The 23,395-nt window shown below is 50.9% G+C and overlaps 1 protein-coding gene across 4 annotated transcripts in view; it reads left to right on the forward strand.

Annotated features, from left to right (window-relative positions):
• MDFIC (MyoD family inhibitor domain containing) overlaps window positions 1-23,395 on the forward strand; it is a 298,050-nt gene that overhangs the window by 148,641 nt on the left and 126,014 nt on the right. For 2 of the 4 annotated variants that reach the window (XM_073573333.1, XM_073573336.1), the window contains exon 1: window positions 21,385-21,578. The exons of 1 other annotated variant lie outside the window; for it this stretch is intronic. In XM_073573333.1, coding sequence (XP_073429434.1) covers window positions 21,519-21,578 — 60 coding nt within the window. In that variant the 5' untranslated portion in view covers window positions 21,385-21,518. Of the gene's footprint in view, window positions 1-19,026; window positions 19,322-21,384; window positions 21,579-23,395 lie in introns of those variants that run through there. One more of the 4 variants, XM_073573334.1, reaches the window with a different exon arrangement.

A 23,395-nucleotide genomic window follows, 5' to 3' on the forward strand; every position in this document is an offset into this window, starting at 1 on the left:
CCAGAACAGAGCTTCTGCCACATAATATCAGCTCTTAAAGCGAAACCCACAGCACAAATGCAAATCTAGCTTCATCACCTGACACGTGCCCCTGAGAGAGAATGTGCGCCAAAGAGTATTTAGAAGCCCAGTGAGCGAAACCGGCTCTTAAAGGGCCGAAGCGCCAAAGTGATTCTTAAAGGGCCGCCGCACCGAAATGAGTCTTAAAGTGCCGACGCGCCAAATCGAAAGCTGAGTGACCCCAGGCTCCAAATCGGAGGCTGAGCCACCCCGGCCTTAAAATCGGAGGCTGAGCCACCCTGGCCTCCAAATTGGACCCAGAGTGGCCCCGCCCACCAAAAACGGACCCAGAGTGGCACAGCCCACCAAATCGGACACTGAGGGGCCCCACCCACAAAATCGGACCCTGAGGCCCCCCAACCACAAAATCGGACCCTAAGGGGCCCCAACCACAAAATCGGACCATAAGGGGCCCCAACCACAAAATCGGACCCTGAGGGGCCCCGGCCACAAAATCGGACCCTGAGAGACCCCGGCCACAAAATAGAACCCAGAGGGGCCCCACCCACAAAATTGGACCCTGGGGGCCCCGCCCACCAAATCAGACCCTGAGGGTCCCCGCCCACAAAATCGGACCCTGAGGGGCCCCACCCTCAAAATCGGACCCTGAGGGGCCCCGCCCACCAAATCGGACCCTGAGGGGCCCCGCCAATCAAATCGGACTCTGAGGGGCCCCACCCACAAAATCAGACCCTGAGGGGCCCCACCCTCAAAATCGGACCCTGAGGGGCCCAACCAACAAAATCGGACCCTGAGGTGCCCTGGCCACAAAATCGGACCCTGAGGGGCCCCGGCCACAAAATCGGACCCTGAAGGGTCCCGGCCACAAAATCGGACCCTGAAGGGCCCCGGCCATAAAATCGGACCCTGAGGGGCCCCGGCCACAAAATCGTACCCTGAGGGGCCCCATCCACAAAATCAGACCATGAGGGGCCCGACCCACAAAATCGGACCCTGAGGGGCCCCACCCATAAAATCGGACCCTGAAGGGACCCACCCACAAAATCGGACCCTGAGGGGCCACACCCAAAAAATCGGACCCTGAGAGGCCACACCCACAAAATCAGACCCTGAGGGGCCCCACCCACAAAATTGGACCCTGAGGAATCCCGGCCACTAATTCAAATCCTGAGGAGCCCAGGCCACCGTATCGGATCCTGAGGGGCCCCACCCACCAAATCAGACCCTGAGGCCAAAGTGGCACCTGAGAGGCACCCACATTTAAAACGGATCCTGAGTTGAAAGTCTTGCAGGGGCAGCAGCCAGGTCTCTCTTAAAGGGGCAGCCCAGGCACCATTTCAAACCACTATCTGTACTTCCTTCAGGAAATACACATCTAGTTATTATTATTCAGTTGATTTCCGCAATTAATGCTGCCCGGACCGCTACACGCACAGACTCCGTTGAGGTGTCGTTTCGAAGCCAGCATCCATGAGTGGTGTGCTAAGTATTTTTCGTGTCAATCGGATTTGAAGTTTTTGCGCAATTTGCGTTTGAAAATTTTTTTTCCCGTCATTGGAATGCACTCAATGCTTTTCAATGGGAAAATGTTGCCACAGTCAAAACATGCCCTGAGGCGATTGAAATGGCAGTTAAGCTCATTGATATGCGCAGGCACACCCAGTTACTATGCCAACGCCTGCAAACTTCAAATGACCTCTCCAGGACACAGTTTCTAGCAGATAATATCAGCTCTTAAAGCGAAACCCACAGCACAAATGCAAATCTAGCTTCATCACATGACGCATGCCCCTGAGAGAGAATGTGCGCCAAAGTGGATTTAGAAGCCCAGTGGGCAAAACTAGCTCTTAAAAGGCCGACGCGCCAAAGTGATTCTTATAGGGCCGGCGCACCAAAATGAGTCTTAAAGGGCCGGCGCGCCAAATCGAAAGCTGAGTAACCCCAGGCTCCAAATCGGAGGCTGAGCCTCCCCGGCCTCCAAATCGGAGGCTGATCGACCCTGGCCTACAAATCAGAGGCTGAGCCACCCTGGCCTCCAAATCGGACCCAGAGTGGTCACGCTTACCAAATCGGACCCAGAGTGGCCCTGCCCACCAAATCGGCCTCAGAGTGGCCCCGCCCACCAAATCGGCCCCAGAGTGGCCCTGCCCACCAAATCGACCCCTGAGGGGCCCCTCCCACCAAATCGACCCCTGAGGGGCCCCACCCACCAAATCAGACCCTGAGGGGCGCCACCCACCAAATCGGACCCAGAGTGGCCCCGCCCACCAAATCAGACCCTGAGGGGCCCCGCCCACAAAATCGGACCCAGAGTGGCCTCGCCCACCAAATCGGACCCTGAGGGGCCCCGCCCACCAAATCGGACCCAGAGTGGCCCCGCACACCAAATCGGACCCTAAGGGGCCCCACCCACCAAATCGGACCCAGAGTGGCCCCGCACACCAAATCGGACCCTAAGGGGCCCCACCCACAAAATCGGATCCAGATTGGCCCCACCCATCAAATCGGACCCAGAGTGGCCCCGCCCACCAAATCGAACCCTGAGGGACCCCGCCCTCCAAAGCAGACCCTGAAGGGCCCCGCCCACCAAATTAGACCCAGAGTTGCCCCGCCCACCAAATCGGACCCAGAGTGGCCTCACCCTCCAAATCAGACTCTGAGGGGCCCCACCCACCAAATCGGACCCAGAGTGGCCCCTCCCACCAAATCGGACCCTGAGGGGCCCCATCCACCAAATCAAACCCTGAGGGGCCCCGCCTACCAAATCGGACCCTGAGGGGCCCCACCCACCAAATCGGACCCAGAGTGGCCTCGTCCACCAAATCAGACCCTGAGAGGCCCCATCCACCAAATTGGACCTTGAGGGGCCCCACCACGAAATCAAACCCTGAGGGACCCGCCCACCAAATCGGACCCTGAGGGGCCCCGCCAACCAAATCGGACCCTGAGGAGCCCTGCCCACCAAATCAAACCCTGAGAGGCCCGCCCACCAAATCAGACCCTGAGGGGCCCCACTCACCAAATCGGACTCTGAAGTGCCCGCCCACCAAATTGGACCCTGAGGGGCCCCACCCAACAAATTGGACCCTGAGTGGCCCTGCCCACCAAATCGGACCCTGAGGCGCCCACCAAATCAGATCCTAAGGGGCCCCACCCACAAAATTGGACCATGAGGGATCCCATCCACCAATTCGGACCCAGAGTGGCCCCGCCCACCAAATCGGACCCAGTGTGGTCCCACCCACCAAATCGGACCTTGAAGGACCCCTCCCACCAAATTGAACCCAGAGTGGCCCCGCCCACCAAATCGGATTCTGAGGGGCCCCGCCCACCAAATCGAACCCAGAGTGGCCCCGCCCACCAAATCAGACTCTGAGGGGCCCTCCCACGAAATTGGACCCAGAGTGGCCCCACCCACCAAATTGGACTCTGGGGTCCCACCCACAAAATCAGACCCAGAGTGGCCCCACCCACCAAATTGGACCCAGAGTGGCCCCGCCCACCAAATTGGACCCACAGTGGCTCCATCCACCAAATCAGACCCAGTGTGCCCCCGCCCACCAAATCGGACCCTGTGGGGCCCCGCCCACCAAATCGGACCCAGAGTGGCCCCACCCACCAAATCAGACTCTGAGGGGCCCCGCCCACCAAATTGGACCCAGAGGGGCCCCGCCCACAAAATTGGACCCAGAGGGGCTCCGCCCACAAAATCAGACCGTGAGGGATCCGATCCACCAATTCAAGCCCTGAGGAGCCCAGACCACTGAATCAGATCCTGAGGGGCCCCACAAGCCAAAGCAGCCCCTGAGAGGCACCCACAGTTGAAACGGATCCTGAGTTGAAAGTCTTGCAGGGCCAGCAGGCAAGTCTCTCTTAAAGGGGCAGCCCAGGCACCATTTCAAAGCACTATCTGTACTTCCTTCAGGAAATACACATCTAGTTTAAATTTGTTGTCCACCTTTGAGTACAATTTTTTTATTACTTAAATATATGTAATTTGTAGCACCAACATCTCTGCCTGCTGTCCCTCTCTCTGCAGAGACATCAGCGTACTTACCGCCGAGGCTCCGGTCCTGCTCCTTCCGGGTCTGCTGCTGCCCGGGGTGCATGAACTCATAGCAGGTTTCCAGGCACTGTGCTTAGATGGCGCATGCACACACTTCCTCCTTCTTAAAGGGGCCATGTGCGTTTCTCTAAAGTGTCCCCAGGGAATAGCTGGAGGTCCCTTACTATTTGAAGTGCCTCCTGCAATATGGAAGTGCCTGGGCAATGTTGTGAGTTTTGTTCCTAACATTCTTGTCAGTTCTTAGATCCCAGTACTTGCATCTCAGTCTGCTACACCCACCAGTGCTTCTTTTGATGGTAGCAGAGTCTGCTGGACCTGCCAGTGCTTCCTTCAACAGTAGCCAAGTCTGCTGCACCAGTGCTTCCTTCAACGATAGCCGAGTCTGCTGCACCCACCAGTGCTTCCTTCAATGGTAGCCAAGTATGCTGCATCCGCCAGTGCTTTCTTCAATGGTAGCCGAGTCTGCTGCATCCGCCAGTGCTTCCTTCAATGGTAGCCAAGCCTGCTGCACCCACCAGTGCTTCCTTCAATGGTAGCCGAGCCTGCTGCACCCACCAGTGCTTCCTTCAACGGTAGCCGAGCCTGCTGCACCCACAAGTGATTCCTTCAACAGCAGCCGAACCAGCTGCACCCGCCATCGCTCACCTCAACGGCAGCCGAGCCAGATACACCTGCCAGTGCTCTTCTCTCCTTCAGACTATCTTGTCTGCACCTGTGGGTCCTGTTATCTTCTCTGCCTGCTTCTGTTGGACATTTCCCTGGACCATCCCAGGTACCCTTTCCTAGGGGTCAGCTGCCATCTACCCAAGGTCAGTCCTGGTGTAGCACCTGGATCACCTCCATTGTGTCTCATGGACCGCGGTGTCGCTAGCCTCTGCATGTCCATGGTCAGATTGGGTGAGGCTCCTTCCTGGTCACGCCCCTCCAGGTCTTCCTTGAGCATTGGCATAGTGGTTCCACCACCCAGCCTGTTACATAATTGGGGCTAAAAATATTTTTTCCAATTAGATTTTATTACATTTTTTAAACTAATTGCCTTCTTTAGCGTCTGTAAAACTCTGTCTATTGCTGGCTGCCACAAAACGTTAAAATAAAGATAGTCCGACCAAGCCTGTTTAACAGATGTGTTGAGGATATGATTTTGTGACACTTACTCTTATATTGGTATGACAATCTCTTATCCTACAGAGCTCTCCAGTACATAAAATGGCTGCTAGCATGACTAGAAATGCCCATCAGTCTTCTCCAATAGAAAAGCAGTTTTCTCATATGAAGTTTTCAATTGGACAAGGCTGATGAACAGGGCTGGTCCCATGCTCCTCCACTAGCAGCCATTTTATGAAGTGTAGAGCTGGGAAGTCTATGAGGAAAGCTGCACTGACACGGGCATGAGAAGAATCTTTCATATCTATATAATAGTAAGTGCCACAAAATCATGCCCCCGACACATCTGTTAAGATAAAGATAATGTGGCAAAGCTGAGGCAAACTGTACAACATTTTTAAAGGGAATCTGTCACCCCTTTTCTGCTGTAGATAAGCCCCTGATGTCGGTGCCGGCAGCTCATATTTGAAAAATGGGGTGACATTCCCTTTAATGCAAAATTTATTTTAAGCCCGGTTTGCATGCATTTAAGTAAGGAAAAAAAATATACCCAAAGGTGAACTACACTTTTTGCTAATTTTATTATAGGGTTGCACCAGTTTTTAGGACATCAGCCTAAAGTATTCAACCAAACAGGATATGCAGTGCCAAAAGGATGCCAAATCTATCAATGGGTACCACTGTGATAGATTTGGCACATCTTCTGACTGCCTCCACTAAGTTTCTGCTGTCTGAATGTTAGCAAGAAATCTAAATAATGAATAAATAATAAATATGTCTAAATATATTAAACCTCAGATACCTGAACTATCTTTTTGATTATTTCAAATAAAAGCTTTTGATAGTGGTTTCCATATGTTGTAGAGTGATATTTCCCTGTTATTCAACAAATTCTTTTAAATCATGAAATTATTGATAATTATTAGATGAGTTAAAGAACAATGTCTAAACTATAAGATTTACTTAACATATAGTCGGGTAACAACTTGAAAAACAATTCCTTCAAGTCTTAACATGTACTATTAGTGGATGAACCAGAAACATTCCCTTTAAGTTAACAGCTGGCTGTCAGCCCTTAAAGAACTACTCATTACCGAACACTATAGAGAACTGTATAAAATGCGCCTCTGTATTATAGCCAACTATTACAGCTGCCAAATTTCTGTGATGTGAAAGCATGCTTTCAGAATAACTTTGCTTCAGTTGCTAATGGTGCTTAGATACCATTTGAGTAAATAACTTTGGAAAAAATGCCAATTTAAGTTGAAATGCTAAAGTTACGATTCTATTTAACCATAAAAAGAATGCAAGAACACGCTTTATGTTCGCCCATATACTGTAACAGATTTTTATCAAAATGTTCAACATGTCCTTTCATGTTATGTAAAAGCCTCACACAGTGACTTCATTATATTACAGAATGTAAAGTTTATTAGCATATACACCTTTCAGAATAATGCTTCTTAGCTGGCAGCTGATATCCAACTGCTGATGTCATATAAAATGGAATATACAGATATTTTCCTACGAAACTAACAATTGGTTAATTGAATCATTTGCTGAATTAGGCTGTTATGGCTTTGGGATAATACGATTTGAATCTATAAGGTAAAGACATGATCATTTCCCTGTGGCACTAAGCTTATAATGTGATCCAGATGCTTGGCTAGGAGGTTAGAGATAGTGATTTGTCACCCTCTGCTCCTGAGACCTTGTGGGGGAATCACAACACAGAACCAGACAGCAATCAGAGGACCATAAGGCTGAGTGCAGACGGAGTTTTGAGCCCTGCGGATTTTTCCGTGCAGAATGGAAGAAAACCGCAGGTCAAATGACCTGCATTTTTCCTGCGGATTTCTTCCATTTTTCACGCGGTTTTCATGCGGTTTTTGTGCGGTTTTCCATTGCGGTTTTCCCCCCGCGGATTTGGAGACAGGGGAGATAGAAAACCGCACAAAAGAAGTAACATGCTGCGGATTTTGTACCGCAGGAAAACCGCGCGGAAAAATCCGCAGCGTCTGCACAGCGTTTTTTTTTTTCCATTCATTTTAAAGGTACTGTACATCACAATGCGGATATGCAACGTTTCTGCGCGGTAAAATCCGCTGCGGAAACGCTGCATATCTGCATCGTGTGCACACAGCCTAAAACATCCAGACTCCTTATCTATGAACTGGTCCAATATTTTTTTTAAATTGCCCCATTTTCCGATACCCGTAGCGTCTCCATTTTTCATGATCTCGGGTTGAGTGAGGGCTTATTTTTGCATGCCGAGCTGACGTTATGATTGATACCATTTTGGTGCAGATACGATCATTTGATCACCCATTATTGCATTTTAATGCAATGTTGTGGTGACCAAAAAACGTAATTCTACATTTTGACTTTTCTTCTCGTTATGCTGTTTAGCGATCAGGTTAAACCTATGTTTTAATGATAGATCGGGCGTTTCAGAACACAGTGACACCAAATACTGCATGTGTATATTTGATTTTTTTGTTTTATTTTGAATGGGGTGAAAGAGGGGTGATTTGAACTTTTATATATTTTTATATTTTTTTAAACCTTTTCTTTTACTTTTGGCATGCTTCAATAGTCTCCATGGGAGACCAGAAGCTGCCATAACCCGATCGGCGCTGCTACATAGAGGCAATGATCAGATCACCTGTATGTAGCAGAATTGCTCACTTGCTATGAGCGCTGACCACCGGGCGGTGCTCATAGCAATCTGGCAGTGACAACCATAGAGGTCTTCAGGAGACCTCTTTTTGTCATGTCAACCCATCGGTGATCCACAATCACGTGACGGGAGTCACCGATGGGTGGGATTTCTGGCGTGTTTGCCAGAAGTGCACATTAAATGCCACTATCAGACTGTATATGACAGCAGCATTTAACTAGTTAACAGCCGTGGGTAGGTCGCAATTCCACCCGCAGCTGTTAGAGGCAAGTCAGCTGTTCAAAATAACTGACATGTGCCGGAAAAGATGTGGGGTCAGCGCTGGAGCCCACATCAAGGGGAGTGTGTCCAACATTGGCGTATTATTACGCCCAATGTCGGAAAGAGGTTAAAAGGATGACCTATTTTTGTGCTTAAAGGGAATCTGTCACCCCCCAGGATGTATATGACCTATTAATATGGGCATACAGGTAAAAGAAACGTTACACTAGTCCTACCTGTATGACTCATATTAATGGTCTTGTTGTTGAGATATTGTTTCTTTAAGTTAATGATTTCTTCCAGGCTCCGGGGCGTGCAGTGCTTGGAAGAAATCCTTGCCTCCTGTCTTCATTGTAATACTTACCCCTGCCATCAGCATCAGTTATGGCCCCAGAAACCTGAATTCTCTCAGAAATACCTCATCCTCCTTTCTGTGGGCTCTGCATTCAGGGATCTTCCGAGCAAATGAGTCGTGTGACCTCCCGTGTGCGTGCCGAAAATATGCTCTCCCCACGTCCTCCCTACACAGTCATTGCTAGGAACCATCTGTACATGGCTATGACTATGCAGGGAGAAAGTGGGGAGAGCACCTTATTGGTGTGCACACCGGAGGTTACTGAAGTGGAAGTTGCTGGCGCCTGCGCAGAAGATCCATGAATGCTGTGTCCACAGAAGGAAGGATGAGGTATGTATTTCTGAGGGAGTGTAAGGCACTGGGGAAGTAGTCTGCAGCCATATCTGATGCTGATGGGAGGGGCTACGTATTACAATGAGGACAGGAGGCAGGCAGGGATTTCTTCCAGGCACCGCACACCCCGGAGCCTGGAGGAAATTATTAACATAAAGAAACAATATAACATTTCTCAGCAACAAGACCGTTAATATGAGGCATACAAGTAGGTCTAGTGTAACATTTCTATTAAGTGTATGCCCATATTAATAGGTCATATAAGTCCCGGGTGTGAAAGATTCCCTTTAAGTGACGGACATTACCTCTGAACAGGAATCCTGATCTTTTTCCTGCATACAATACTAGGCATAATCCTTATTTTTATTAATGACTCAAAGTGAAAAAAAAAGTTTTCTACAAATGTTATTGTGATAAATTAATGGGTGCTGCCCCTGGCAATTGTTTGTATGAAATACTGTGAAAGTCACTTCATCTGTTGTCAGCTTGTTCTTTCAAACTGAACGTTATCTTCTGAAAAGTTATGTGTAAGCTGTGAAGCACTAGATGGCGTGTGATGGTATGTGTGCGGGGGTGTACAGTATGTAGACTACTGAAGCAGAGTTGTGTAATGGCTGCTAACTTCGAAAGTACAGCTGCTGCACTATATATTTGTGTCTATATATTTGGGCTCTGATGAAGAAAACTGCATATTGAAACTGCTGTAATGTGCTTCTGCAATACACCCTGTGGGAACAGACATTTAAGTATGCAAGGCAAGATATAACAGAGCAGAGGACCTGAAGAAAGTTTTAGTCTTGCAACAGATGAACGAGCGTTTGTGTGGCATCTGTATAGTATAACTATATAAACACATTCGGAGCTACAGGAAACTTGCAAAGCTGAACTTTGCTGGACATCAAGAGAATTGTGCAGTAAGTACGGTATTTTGTCTATAAGTCTGTAATATCTATGAGCATGAAATGTATATCTCCAGAGGCTGAAGGTTGCTCACCCTGGCTGGTTATCTCTAAGGACACTGGCGTCAGCATATATTCACTTAAAGTGAAAATATCTCTAGTAAAATGCAGCTCTTTAGTGTAAAAAGGAAGAATATTACAAAATGATGACTATATATTTATTCATGTATTTATTTTCAGGAAAATAGTAATAATTGATACATTCATCAAGTGAAATTAAGGGGTTCTCTAGGACCACATAATAGCTTTTACTGTTTACCGCTCATATGTCGCTAAAATGTTCCTCTATGACTATTCAGGAACATAGACTTCTGTGGACGCGTGTGTGTATGTAAACATACATCCTTCACTAAATTCCCGTTCCTGAGCTCGGAGCTGCCACATGAATTGCAAGAGAAACGTACAGCACTTTGCGTGCTAGAATAAAACAGAGCTGTTCTAAAATCCTGGTTGTGCTCCAGTGCTGGACAGAGAATGTATTTTACGACGTTGACCACGTTCCCTGTGGAATTCATCAGTAATAGATTTCAATTAATTTCTACTAATGTAAAACACACCGATTTGTCTGACTGCATTTACCGTATCGTATGATACAGGCCTTAACGCTTTGGGACATAATTTACGATAAAAACATACAGCACCTTAGGCCGGGTTCACATTGCGTTATGGCAGTCCATCTAACGGATTGCGTTACAACGCGGCATTAACGCGATGTAACATATCTGTTAATGCTGTCATAGACTGGCATAACGTGGCGCATCACTAACGCATGTCCTAATCGGCATGCGTTAGCGATGTGCCGTCATGCTGTGACGGACCCTCGGACGCGGTCTGCTAGCGTGATTGCATAACGCGATCCAAAAAAGGCAGTTGCGTTAGCGCAGTCCATTTAATGCATACATTGAACAGACTGCCCTAACGCAATCTGAACCTAGCCTTAGAAACACCACCAGGAGTATATTACCGAACCACAACTGAATTCTTGTACCTGAAAAGCTGAGTGCAGAATTATACTGGGCAACTAATAAATGAGGCAGGCGATGTTATATGCATAATTAACTGAATTATACAGCTTCTGACCACAATGGAAAGTGGAGGCAAAAAAGGAACCGTTAGTCCCAGATGCACGACAAAAAAGTAGAAGTAATATGTTAGAAATTATGGACATGATAGAGAAGGGTTTCCATTTTAATAATTTGAACTTATTCCACTGCTCATCTTTGTTTACTTGTAGTAAGATATGCAACATGTGTCTAAACAACTGAAAGCTGCAGAATAAAACAAAAAGCAAGTGGATGAAATCCATAGACACTTCTCCAAACAATGCATTTTCTCTGTGTTGTACCTACATGAATACAGGCACTCATATATTATGCTCTCATTAAAACCCAAAGATCCTTAAAATGCTTATACCTCCATAGACAAGATCAGACACCACTTTTTGTGTGGAAATGCTACTGTGGGTTATTTTTAACAACATAAGAGTAAGTAACAAAATGACAATGAATAATATTAGAGCGGTTTTCCACGTCCATGAAATGTTTGATAAAATACACAATACTATGAACATACTCCTCATTCCCATGCTGACAGTTTCCTGGTCCCCCGATTATCTTTCTTCACTCAAGTCAAGCCATGTGATGTCATCTTGACACAGGATTGCTGCAGCCTATCACTGGTCAGAGTGATGACCGGTTACAGGTATCGACACACCATGTCATCACTGGAGCTTTGTAAACAGACACTGGCAGGGAACCAATGAAGTATTGGCACAGGGGTGCCAGGGGATTCTTAAAAATGCAAAACTGGAAAAAGTTCTGGGGTTTTTTTCTTGCTCCCTTCTTCCCAGAGTCATAACTTTTTATTTTTCCGTCAATATGGCCATGTGAGGGCTTGTTTTTTGTGGGACGAGCTGTACTTTTGAATGACACCACCGGGTTTACCATGTTCTGTACTAGAAAATGGGAAAAAAATTCCAAGTGCAGTGAAATTGCAAAAAAGTGTAATCCCATACTTGTTTTTTGTTTGCCTTTTTTATTAGGTTCACTTAATGCTAAACTGACCTGCCATTATGATTCTCCAGGTCATAACGAGTTCATAGGCACCAAACATGTCTAGGTTCTTTTGTATCTAAGTGGTGAAAGAAAATTCCAAACTTTGTTATAAAAAAAGCGACATTCTCCGATACCCGTAGCCTCTCCATTTTTTGTGATCTCAGGTTGGGTGAGGGCTTATTTTTTGCGTTCCAAGCTGACGTTTTCAATGATACCATTTTGGTGCAGATAAGATCTTTTTATCGCCAGTTATTGCATTTTAATGCAATGACGTGGCGACCAAAAAAAAGCAATTCTAGCATTGACTTTTTTTTCTCGCTATGCCATTTAGTGATCAGGTTAATCCTTTTCTTTATTGATAGATCGGGCGATTCTGAACGCGGCAAAACCAAATATGTGTATGCTTGATTTTTTTAATTGTTTTATTTTGAATGGGGTGAAAGAAGGGTGATTTGAACTTTTATAATCTAATATATAAAGCTCAAGTGTGTGTATTTATGTATATTTGTGTGTATGTATGTGTGTATGTCCGGGATAGGCATCCGCACCATCGCAGCTACAGCCACAAAATTTGGCACAGTCACACGTCTGGACCCCGAGAGTGTCCTAGGCTATGTTGTGAGGCAAAATTTTAACCCCACGTGTTCCAATTCACCAAACAATTTTGCCCCTATCTACATAATGTGGAAAAAGTGTGTGTGTCAAGCCCCGCCTCTCATCATGATGTCATAATGGTTGCCATGGCGACGCTGATGTCATCATAGGTTGCAAGCCCCGCCACTCATTATAATGTCATAATGGTTGACTATGGGATGGAGGATATGTATGATGGGTATATGGGCACGGGACTATGGGATGGAGGATGTATGATGGGTATATGGGCACTGGACTATGGGATGGAGGATGTGTGATGGGTATATGGGCCCTGGACTATGGGATGGAGGATATGTATGACGGGTATATGGGCACGGGACTATGGGATGGAGGATATGTATGATGGGTATAAGGGCACGGGACTATGGGATGGAGGATGTGTGATGGGTATATGGGCACTGGACTATGGGATGGAGGATATGTATGATGGGTATATGGGCACGGGACTATGGGATGGAGGATGTGTGATGGGTATTTGGGCACTGGACTATGGGATGGAGGATATGTATGATGGGTATATGGGCACGGGACTATGGGATGGAGGATTTGTGATGGGTGTATGAGCACTGGACTATGGGATGGAGGATGTGTGATGGGTATATGGGCATGGGACTATGAGATGAAGGATGTGTGATGGGTATATGGGCACTCGACTATGGGATGGCGAATATGTATGATGGTATATGGGCATGGGACTATGGGATGGAGGATGTGTGATGGGTATACGGGCATGGGACTATGGGATGGAGGATGTGCGATGGGTATATGGGCACTGGACTATGGGATGGAGGATATGTATGACAGGTATATGGGCACGGGACTATGGGATGGAGGATGTGTGATGGGTATATGGGCATGGGACTATGGGATGGAGGATATGTATGACGGGTATATGGGCACGGGACTATGGAATGGAGGATATGTATGATGGGTATATGGGCATGGGACTATGGGATGGAGAATGTGTGATGGGTATATGGGCACTCGACTATGGGATGGAGGATATGTATCATGGGTATATTGGCACGGGCATGTGGGATCATGGATATGTATGATGGGTATATGGCCACGGGACTATGGGATGGAGGATAATTATAATTTGCTATAACTAACCACAGTTAGTTACTATGCCCGGGCAGCACCGGGGTCTTCAGCTAGTTTTTTATATTTTTAAAAACATTTTTTTTTACTTTTGGCATGCTTTAATAGTCTCCATAGGAGACTAGAAGCTCCCACAACTCGACCGGCTCTGCTACATAGAGGCGATGATCAGATTGCCTCTATATAGCAGAATTACTCACTTTCTATGAGCGCCGACCACTGGGTGGCGCTCACAGCAAGCCGGCATTAACAACCATAGAGGTCTCCAGGAGCCCTCCGGTTGTCATGCCAACACACCGGTGTCCCGCGATCACGTGACGGGGGGATATCCGGCGAGATTGCTGGAAGAGCTTGTGAAATGCCACTGTCAGCGTTTGACAGCGGCATATAAAGGGTTAACAGCAGTGGGCAGATTGCGATTCCACACGTGGCTCTTGCGGGCACATGTCAGCTGTTCAAAACAGCTGACATGTCCCGGGAAAAATGTGGGCTCAGCGTCGGAACCCACATCAAAGGGAGGGAGTCTGACATCGGCGTACTATTACGCCCGATGTCGGAAAAGGGGTTAACCCTTAATGTCTTTGGACGTGCACAGTCCATCATGGCTGGGACACTTGCAGTCGGTCCCTGCACCCCAAGAGCAGGAATTTCAGCATCTCCTGCCCGATCAGTGCAGGAACTCAGCGCTGCAGTGGCTGAGCGTCCTGCACTGACAGCCAGGAGTGGCTCCCCCGCCACCGATGGCTGTTAACCCCCTGAGTGCTGCGATCAAGCGTGATTGCAGCGTTCAGGGGGGGAGGCAGAGGGTAGGGGTTCCCTCTGCCTCAGGTTGGCGTTCCCGTGATGTAATCGCAGGACCTAACATGTGCAATGGTGACCCGGGGGTTGTCATGACAACCTCCGGGTCATGCAGCTACGGAAAGCCGCTGAGACCATGCTCACAGCTGTGATTGATCAGTCAGTCTGACTTAAGGGCCTATCACACTGAGGCTGGTTTCACATTTGCGTTATAACGCATGTTGCATTTCGGCGCGCACGGCGCACCGTCAAGAGTGCGCAGCACGCTACTTTCACACTGGCAGCGCATGATCTGCGCACCCTATGCTAAAGATAGGGTGCGCCGATCGCATGCGTGCAAAAGCGAAAGTAGGCGGTGATCCCGGATGGGGCGGGCAGGGAGCCGGATCGGGGCGGGGCTTACCAACGCAATGCGCAGCACTGTTATAACGCAAATGTGAAACCAGCCTAAGCGATATCGCTAGCAATATCGCTATAACTTGTGACGTTATAGCGATATTGCTAGCGATTTTGCTGTGTGTGATACTTACCTACGACCCGCTCCCCGCTGGTTATCGCTGATCGTGCGAGAACAGGCTGGACCGTTTCTCGTCGTCAGCTTCCTGCGGCGCTTCCTGTAGAGAGACGAGCATGGAGCCGGGCGGGAGGACGCAGGATCACCTAGTGTGACAGGTAAGTAGCGACCCCCGACCCCTGTAATGTCGCTGGTGAGATCTGCCTGTGTGGCAGCTCACTAGCGACCACTTAGCGATGTACCAGCGATCCTGACAGCGTCATATCGCTGGTCGGGATCGCTGGTGCATCGCTAAGTGTGACAGTACCTTTACTGATTACAGCATGATTGCTGCCCGATCACAGCAGGAGCTCAGCGCTTCTAATGTAGTTATTCTAGTGTAATTAGGAAAAAATCCTGTTTTACCAGCAGGAGACTATCATTAGAGGGCTAGTAAACCTGCAGCCAAGAAGTCCTTCATATTCATGAGCTCTTTATAACCACACCCTTACCAACAATTGGCAGCTTTCTGTGTCCACTATACATCGGTAGAAAGCTGCCAAAAGAAATACATCTTTTAATGTACTCACCTGCGGAGGGTCAGGTCCGATCCGGCGACTGCTTTCATCCTTATTTGACCTACATTTATGATCATTAGGTGCTTTTTCTTAACCTTTTAGCTACCACTGCTTAATCTCTGCCATTTGCTGCCCAGCATATATTTTTTTTATGTTAACCCTCTGAACACCAATAACTTGGTTTTGCATAGTTAGTAATAAAACATTGGTGTACAGAGGATTAAAGAGGTTTTACGAAGATTTAATCTATTGCGTACGCATAAAGTATAATTTAGTGATTAGTGAGTCAGTCTGCTGGGACGCCCACTGATTCAGAAAATGTTTTTTTTAGAACTTGAGCACCTCTCTCCATTCATTTCTAGCACATCGCTCAGCTACATCTGGCATAGGACGAATGCAGTGGACATACTCAGCTTCCTTTCCATTCAGATAAACCGTACTTAACAGAGCCCAGTTATCAGAATTGGTTATGGTCCAAAGAGGACAATCAGAATCCTTATCTCTACAATCTAGTGACAACCCCCAAGGGGCATTCCTCTCTACAAACTCCTATCCCAATAAGTAGTAGGCAGATATGGGAATACCCCTTAAACAAGACATGGTAAAAGCTAGCAGTTTTTGTTTAGCTTGTGACGAAGTAAGGCTAGGGTTATATAGCGACTTTCGTCATGTGAAAGCATTTCCCAGACAAGTTGTGTAACCAAAACAATAGTCCAACTTGTATGCAACTTGCTGTCACACGACTTATTTAGAGATTTGATTTCTAAAGAAAAACAGTAAAATTACAAAGAGGTTGTATGACATTCACAAGCCAGTGTGCGAAATGATAGAGGTAAAGAAGTCTTAGGCTATGTGCACACGGTGCGGATTCTGCTGCGGATCTGCAGCGTTTCAGGCTCTGCGGGTCCACAGCAGATTTAGCTGCGTTGTACAGGACCTTTGTTTTCAATGGAAATCTGAAAAACGCTGTGCACGTGCTCTGGATTTTTCCGTGCAGATTTGCTGCGGGTTCCAATCCGCAGCATGTCAATTCTTGTGCGGAATCCGCAGCGGTTTCACACCTTCTCCATTGTAGAGGTGATAAACCGCAGGGCTAAACCGCAGGCTAATCCGCAGGTCTTTTGACCTGAGAATTTACCTGCAGATTTTTCCAAATAGGCGCCGAAAAATTTGCAGGACCTAAATCTACGTGTGCAAATAGTGTAAGGCTATGTTCCCATGATGAGCTTTCGGTAAGCTTTTGATGTCGCAGAATTAGTGCACCTATTATTTAAATTAAGTTAGGCTAGTTTCACACTAGCGTTTTTTGCCAGCAGCGCATGCCGCCGCTAAGCCCCACACCTGCCCGCCCCCTCCGGTCATATCCGCCTAGTATCACACACAGCTGCATGCGATCTGCACACCCTATCTTTAGCATAGGGTGCGCAGACCATGTGCTAGTAGACTTTAGCGTGCGCTGCGCCCTTTTAACGGTGCTCCGAGCGCGCCAAAATGCAACATGGAGCGTTCAGCACGCACCGTCAAAAGAGTGCAGCGCACGCTAAAATCTACTACCGCACGGTCTGCGCACCCTATGCTAAAGATAGGGTGTACAGATCGCATGCAGCTGTGTGCGATACCAGGCGGAGATGACCGGAGAGGGGGCGGGCAGGGGGCGGGGCTTGGCGGCGTGCGCTGCTGGCAAAAAACGCTAGTGTGAAACTAGCCTTACTTGCATTTTTTACTGCGTTTTTTCCTATAAATCCCATCCACTTTGCTTTAACTATAAGACCCTGCGTTTTTAAACACAGTAAAATACACAGCGCCAAAAATGCAACAAAAACTCAGCGTGGGAACAAGCCTAAGGCTGGGTTCATACTGCGTTTAGGCAGTCCATTAACGCTGCCATTGCCCTCTATTGTCGAGCGCATTGTAAAGCGGCACGCGTTGACGATGTGCCGTCATTTCAGTGACGTAGCATCGGACGCGGGCTGCAGCATCTGAGGCTCCGTCACAGCTAGCGCTCGTGTTATGCTATACCGTTTAACCAGCCCGTCAACGCGGGCTGGTTAAACACAATGTGAACCTGGCCTAAATAATTGGGCTCATTAACCTTACTATTAGGACACTTTAACTCTTTCCTTTCTGCATCACGACTCCATTGACAATCATTAGATATGATGATGCAGTGCTATCAGTCACTCACACAAGGAGGGCACACCCGGACTGCTGAAGGAAGCCCTGAGAGAAATAAAGCCTCCTATCTACCCACTGCCAGTGAGGAGGAGTGCTGGCTAGCATGGGTGCCACTGTAGCTAGTAGATGTGCCTGATATGGGTGCCTCTCGAGCTAGTAGATGTGCCTCTGTGGCTAGTATGGATGCACCTGTGACTAGTACAGTATGGGTGCCTCTGTAGCTAGTATAGTATGGGTGCCTCTGTAGCTAACACAGTATGGGTGCCTCTGTGGCTAGTATGGGTGCACCTGTGACTAGTACAGTATGGGTGCCTCTGTGACTAACACAGTATGGGTGCCTCTGTGGCTAGCATGGGTGCACCTGTGGCTAGTACAGTATGGGTGCCTCTGTAGCTAGTATAGTATGGGTGCCTCTGTGGTTGGTATAGTATGGGTGCCTCTGTAGCTAACACAGTATGGGTGCCTCTGTAGCTAACACAGTATGGGTGCCTCTGTGGCTAGTATGGGTGCCTCTGTGACTGATATGGGTGCCTCTGTAGCTAACACAGTATGGGTGCCTCTGTGGCTAGCATGGGTGCACCTGTGGCTAGTACAGTATGGGTGCCTCTGTAGCTAGTATAGTATGGGTGCCTCTGTGGTTGGTATAGTATGGGTGCCTCTGTAGCTAACACAGTATGGGTGCCTCTGTGGCTAGTATGGGTGCACCTGTGACTAGTACAGTATGGGTGCCTCTGTGGTTGGTATAGTATGGGTGCCTCTGTGGCTGATATGGGTGCCTCTGTGACTGATATGGGTGCCTCTGTAGCTAACACAGTATGGGTGCCTCTGTGGCTAGTATGGGTGCACCTGTGACTAGTACAGTATGGGTGCCTCTGTGGCTAGATGTGCCTCTGTAGCTAACACAGTATGGGTGCCTCTGTAGCTAACACAGTATGGGTGCCTCTGTGGCTTGTAGATGTGCCTCTGTAGTTGGTATGGGTGCCTCTGTGACTGGTATGGGTGCCTCTGTAGCTAACACAGTATGGGTGCCTCTGTGGCTAGTATGGGTGCACCTGTGACTAGTACAGTATGGGTGCCTCTGTGGCTAGTAGATGTGCCTCTGTAGCTAGTATGGGTGCCTCTGTGGCTTGTAGATGTGCCTCTGTGGCTAGTATGGGTGCACCTGTGACTAGTACAGTATGGGTGCCTCTGTGGCTAGTAGATGTGCCTCTGTAGTTGGTATGGGTGCCTCTGTAGCTAACACAGTATGGGTGCCTCTGTGGCTTGTAGATGTGCCTCTGTAGTTGGTATGGGTGCCTCTGTAGCTAGTATGGGTGCACCTGTGACAGTATGGGTGTCTCTGTGTAAGAGGAGGCTATGGACGTGTGAGAGAGGAACCTGCACCATGCTGAGGAGATGAGCGAGTGACTAATCGCATACACGGGCCCCAGCCCTGGCCGGACAGGATGGGTGTGGAGCCTGCTAGTCACTCGCTGCTCTCTCTTACTTCTGAGGTGCGAGGACAAGTCATGAGAGCACCTCTGCAGCCGTGAGGAGGAGGAGGCGGCGGCCCCCGAGCCTCCTCCTCTGTCTGTGGAAGGGTGGGCTGCCACAAGGGGATGATTCTCACTCTCCGGAAATGATGAAAATAAGGATTGAAAACGAGAGAGAAGAGTGAGGGAAGGAAGGAGGAAAAGTTTCTTCAGTGAGGTAAAATAAGGCAAAACGAGTGTCTGCTCCGTGTCACGCTGTCCCGGGCTGAGCGGGAGGCCGGCGGCTGCATTCCTCCACACTGATAGCGCCGCTCACACTCCTGCGCCCAAACTAACTCTGCCCTGACTGCTCATACCGCTCCGCTCCTCATAGCCCTCTGCTCTGCTGCCCTGACTGCTCATACCCCTCTGCTCCTCATACCCCTCTGCTCTGCTGCCCTGACTGCTGATGCCGCTCTGCTGCTCATACCGCTCCGCTCTGCTGCTCATAGCCCTCTGCTCTGCTGCCCTGACAGTGCTGATGCCGCTCTGCTGCTCATACCCCTCCGCTTCTCATAGCCCTCTGCTCTGCTGCTCTGTCTGCTCATACCTCTGCGCTCTGCTTCTCATTCCACTCTGCTCTGCTGTCATACCCCTCCGCTCTGCTGCTCTGCCTGCTCATACCCCTCTGCTCTGCTGTCATACCCCTCTGCTCTGCTACTCTGCCTGCTCATACCCCTCTGCTCTGCCTGCTCATACCCCTCTGCTCTGCCTGCTCTTACCCCTCCGCTCTGCTGCTCTGCCTGCTCTTACCCCTCCGCTCTGCTGCTCTGCCTGCTCTTACCCCTCCGCTCTGCTGCTCTGCCTGCTCTTATCCCTCCGCTCTGCCTGCTCTTGTCCCTCCGCTCTGCCTGCTCTTGTCCCTCCGCTCTGCCTGCTCTTGTCCCTCCGCTCTGCCTGCTCTTGTCCCTCCGCTCTGCCTGCTCTTGTCCCTCCGCTCTGCCTGCTCTTGTCCCTCCGCTCTGCCTGCTCTTATCCCTCCGCTCTGCCTGCTCTTATCCCTCCGCTCTGCCTGCTCTTATCCCTCCGCTCTGCCTGCTCTTACCCCTCCGCTCTGCCTGCTCTTACCCCTCCGCTCTGCCTGCTCTTACCCCTCCGCTCTGCCTGCTCTTACCCCTCCGCTCTGCCTGCTCATACCCCTCCGCTCTGCCTGCTCATACCCCTCTGCCCGCTCTGTCTGCTCATACCCCTCTGCCCGCTCTGTCTGCTCATACCCCTCTGCCCGCTCTGTCTGCTCATACCCCTCTGCCCGCTCTGTCTGCTCATACCCCTCTGCCCGCTCTGTCTGCTCATACCCCTCTGCCCGCTCTGTCTGCTCTGCTTGCTCATACCCCTCTGCTCTGCCCGCTCTGTCTGCTCATACCCCTCTGCTCAGCTGCTCATACACCTTCGCTCTGCTGCTCTGCTGCTCTGCTGTCATACCCCTCTGCTGCTCTGCCTGCTCATACCCCTCTGCTCTGCCTGCTCATACCCCTCTGCTCTGCTGCTCTGCCTGCTCTTACCCCTCCGCTCTGCTGCTCTGCCTGCTCTTATCCCTCCGCTCTGCCTGCTCTTATCCCTCCGCTCTGCCTGCTCTTACCCCTCCGCTCTGCCTGCTCATACCCCTCTGCCCGCTCTGCCTGCTCATACCCCTCTGCCCGCTCTGCCTGCTCATACCCCTCTGCCCGCTCTGCCTGCTCATACCCCTCTGCCCGCTCTGCCTGCTCATACCCCTCTGCCCGCTCTGCCTGCTCATACCCCTCTGCCCGCTCTGCCTGCTCATACCCCTCTGCCCGCTCTGTCTGCTCATACCCCTCTGCCCGCTCTGTCTGCTCTGCTTGCTCATACCCCTCTGCTCTGCCCTCTCTGTCTGCTCATACCCCTCTGCTCAGCTGCTCATACACCTTCGCTCTGCTGCTCTTTCTGCTCATACCCCTCTGCTCTGCTTGCTGATGCCGCTCTGCTGCCTGCTCACATACCCTTTCTCTCTGCTTCTCTGCCTGCTCATACTGCTCTGCATTTTCATACCGCTGTGCTCTGCCTGCTCCTACATTTCGGCTCTGCTGCCCTGCCTGTTGATGCTGCTCTGCTGACCTGCCTGCTGCTGATGCCATTATGCTCTGCTCATACCACTGTGCTTTGCCTGCTCATACAACTCCACTCTGCCTGCTGATGCCACTTTGCTCTGATGCTCTGTCTCCTGATTCCTATCTGCTGTGCTTCTCTGCCTGCTGATGCCGATTGGCTCCGCTGCCTCTTGATGCCACTCTGCCCCCTGACTCTGCTCCTTTTCCTGTATCACGTCTTCAGTCCAGTCATTCAGTATAAAGGGGCTATGTTGTATCAGGATCTAGTGCAGTAGAAAGCTCTGCATTGTACAGAGCAGAGGTTATGTGATGTCACTCTGCATAAGGCTGCAGGGAATCCTCCTTTCTCACAGATCTTGTAGTACAAAGGTCAGTGGCTGCAATTCTGCCTGACAATCCCTGACATTAGATAAGTCTGCTGAGCTCCACCAGTCTGGGCCTGATGAGATAACTGGAAAGCTGCCAGCCCTACATGGGAGGAGAGGGCTAGCCAGGCGGGACATCGGGGGGGGGGGGGCGAGAGGGCTAGCCAGGCGGGACATGGGGGGGGGGGGGGGCGAGAGGGCTAGCCAGGCGGGACATCGGGGGGGGGGCGAGAGGGCTAGCCAGGCGGGACATCGGGGGGGGGAAGGGGGGATAGACAGGTGGGACATCGGGGGGGGGGGGGGGGAGAGGGCTAGCCGGGTGGGACAGCTGGGGGGGAGTGGGCTAGCCGGGTGGGACAGCTGGGGGGGAGTGGGCTAGCCGGGTGGGACAGCTGGGGCGGAGTGGGCTAGCTGGGTGGGACAGCTGGGGCGGAGTGGGCTAGCTGGGTGGGACAGCTGGGGCGGAGTGGGCTAGCTGGGTGGGACAGCTGGGGCGGAGTGGGCTAGCTGGGTGGGACAGCTGGGGCGGAGTGGGCTAGCTGGGTGGGACAGCTGGGGCGGAGTGGGCTAGCTGGGTGGGACAGCTGGGGCGGAGTGGGCTAGCTGGGTGGGACAGCTGGGGCGGAGTGGGCTAGCTGGGTGGGACAGCTGGGGCGGAGTGGGCTAGCTGGGTGGGACAGCTGGGGCGGAGTGGGCTAGCTGGGTGGGACAGCTGGGGCGGAGTGGGCTAGCTGGGTGGGACAGCTGGGGCGGAGTGGGCTAGCTGGGTGGGACAGCTGGGGCGGAGTGGGCTAGCTGGGTGGGACAGCTGGGGCGGAGTGGGCTAGCTGGGTGGGACAGCTGGGGCGGAGTGGGCTAGCTGGGTGGGACAGCTGGGGCGGAGTGGGCTAGCTGGGTGGGACAGCTGGGGCGGAGTGGGCTAGCTGGGTGGGACAGCTGGGGCGGAGTGGGCTAGCTGGGTGGGACAGCTGGGGCGGAGTGGGCTAGCTGGGTGGGACAGCTGGGGCGGAGTGGGCTAGCTGGGTGGGACAGCTGGGGCGGAGTGGGCTAGCTGGGTGGGACAGCTGGGGCGGAGTGGGCTAGCTGGGTGGGACAGCTGGGGCGGAGTGGGCTAGCTGGGTGGGACAGCTGGGGCGGAGTGGGCTAGCTGGGTGGGACAGCTGGGGCGGAGTGGGCTAGCTGGGTGGGACAGCTGGGGCGGAGTGGGCTAGCTGGGTGGGACAGCTGGGGCGGAGTGGGCTAGCTGGGTGGGACAGCTGGGGCGGAGTGGGCTAGCTGGGTGGGACAGCTGGGGCGGAGTGGGCTAGCTGGGTGGGACAGCTGGGGCGGAGTGGGCTAGCTGGGTGGGACAGCTGGGGCGGAGTGGGCTAGCTGGGTGGGACAGCTGGGGCGGAGTGGGCTAGCTGGGTGGGACAGCTGGGGCGGAGTGGGCTAGCTGGGTGGGACAGCTGGGGCGGAGTGGGCTAGCCGGGTGGGACAGCTGGGGCGGAGTGGGCTAGCCGGGTGGGACAGCTGGGGCGGAGTGGGCTAGCCGGGTGGGACAGCTGGGGCGGAGTGGGCTAGCCGGGTGGGACAGCTGGGGCGGAGTGGGCTAGCCGGGTGGGACAGCTGGGGCGGAGTGGGCTAGCCGGGTGGGACAGCTGGGGGGGAGTGGGCTAGCCGGGTGGGACATCTACCTGCACTTTCTGCTATAGATGTGCCTGTCACTATCTTTTTAGTAACACTCTTAAAATAGATCTTGACAGGTGTTTTAGGCCTCATCCATGTATTTTTTACATGCTTGTTCTGTGGTTTTCACAGGTAGAACATGTTCCCAATTTA

The sequence above is a fragment of the Dendrobates tinctorius genome, unplaced genomic scaffold, assembly GCF_039654945.1.
Source record: "Dendrobates tinctorius isolate UK_male_01 unplaced genomic scaffold, ASM3965494v1 ptg000035l, whole genome shotgun sequence".
NCBI lineage: Eukaryota > Metazoa > Chordata > Amphibia > Anura > Dendrobatidae > Dendrobates > Dendrobates tinctorius.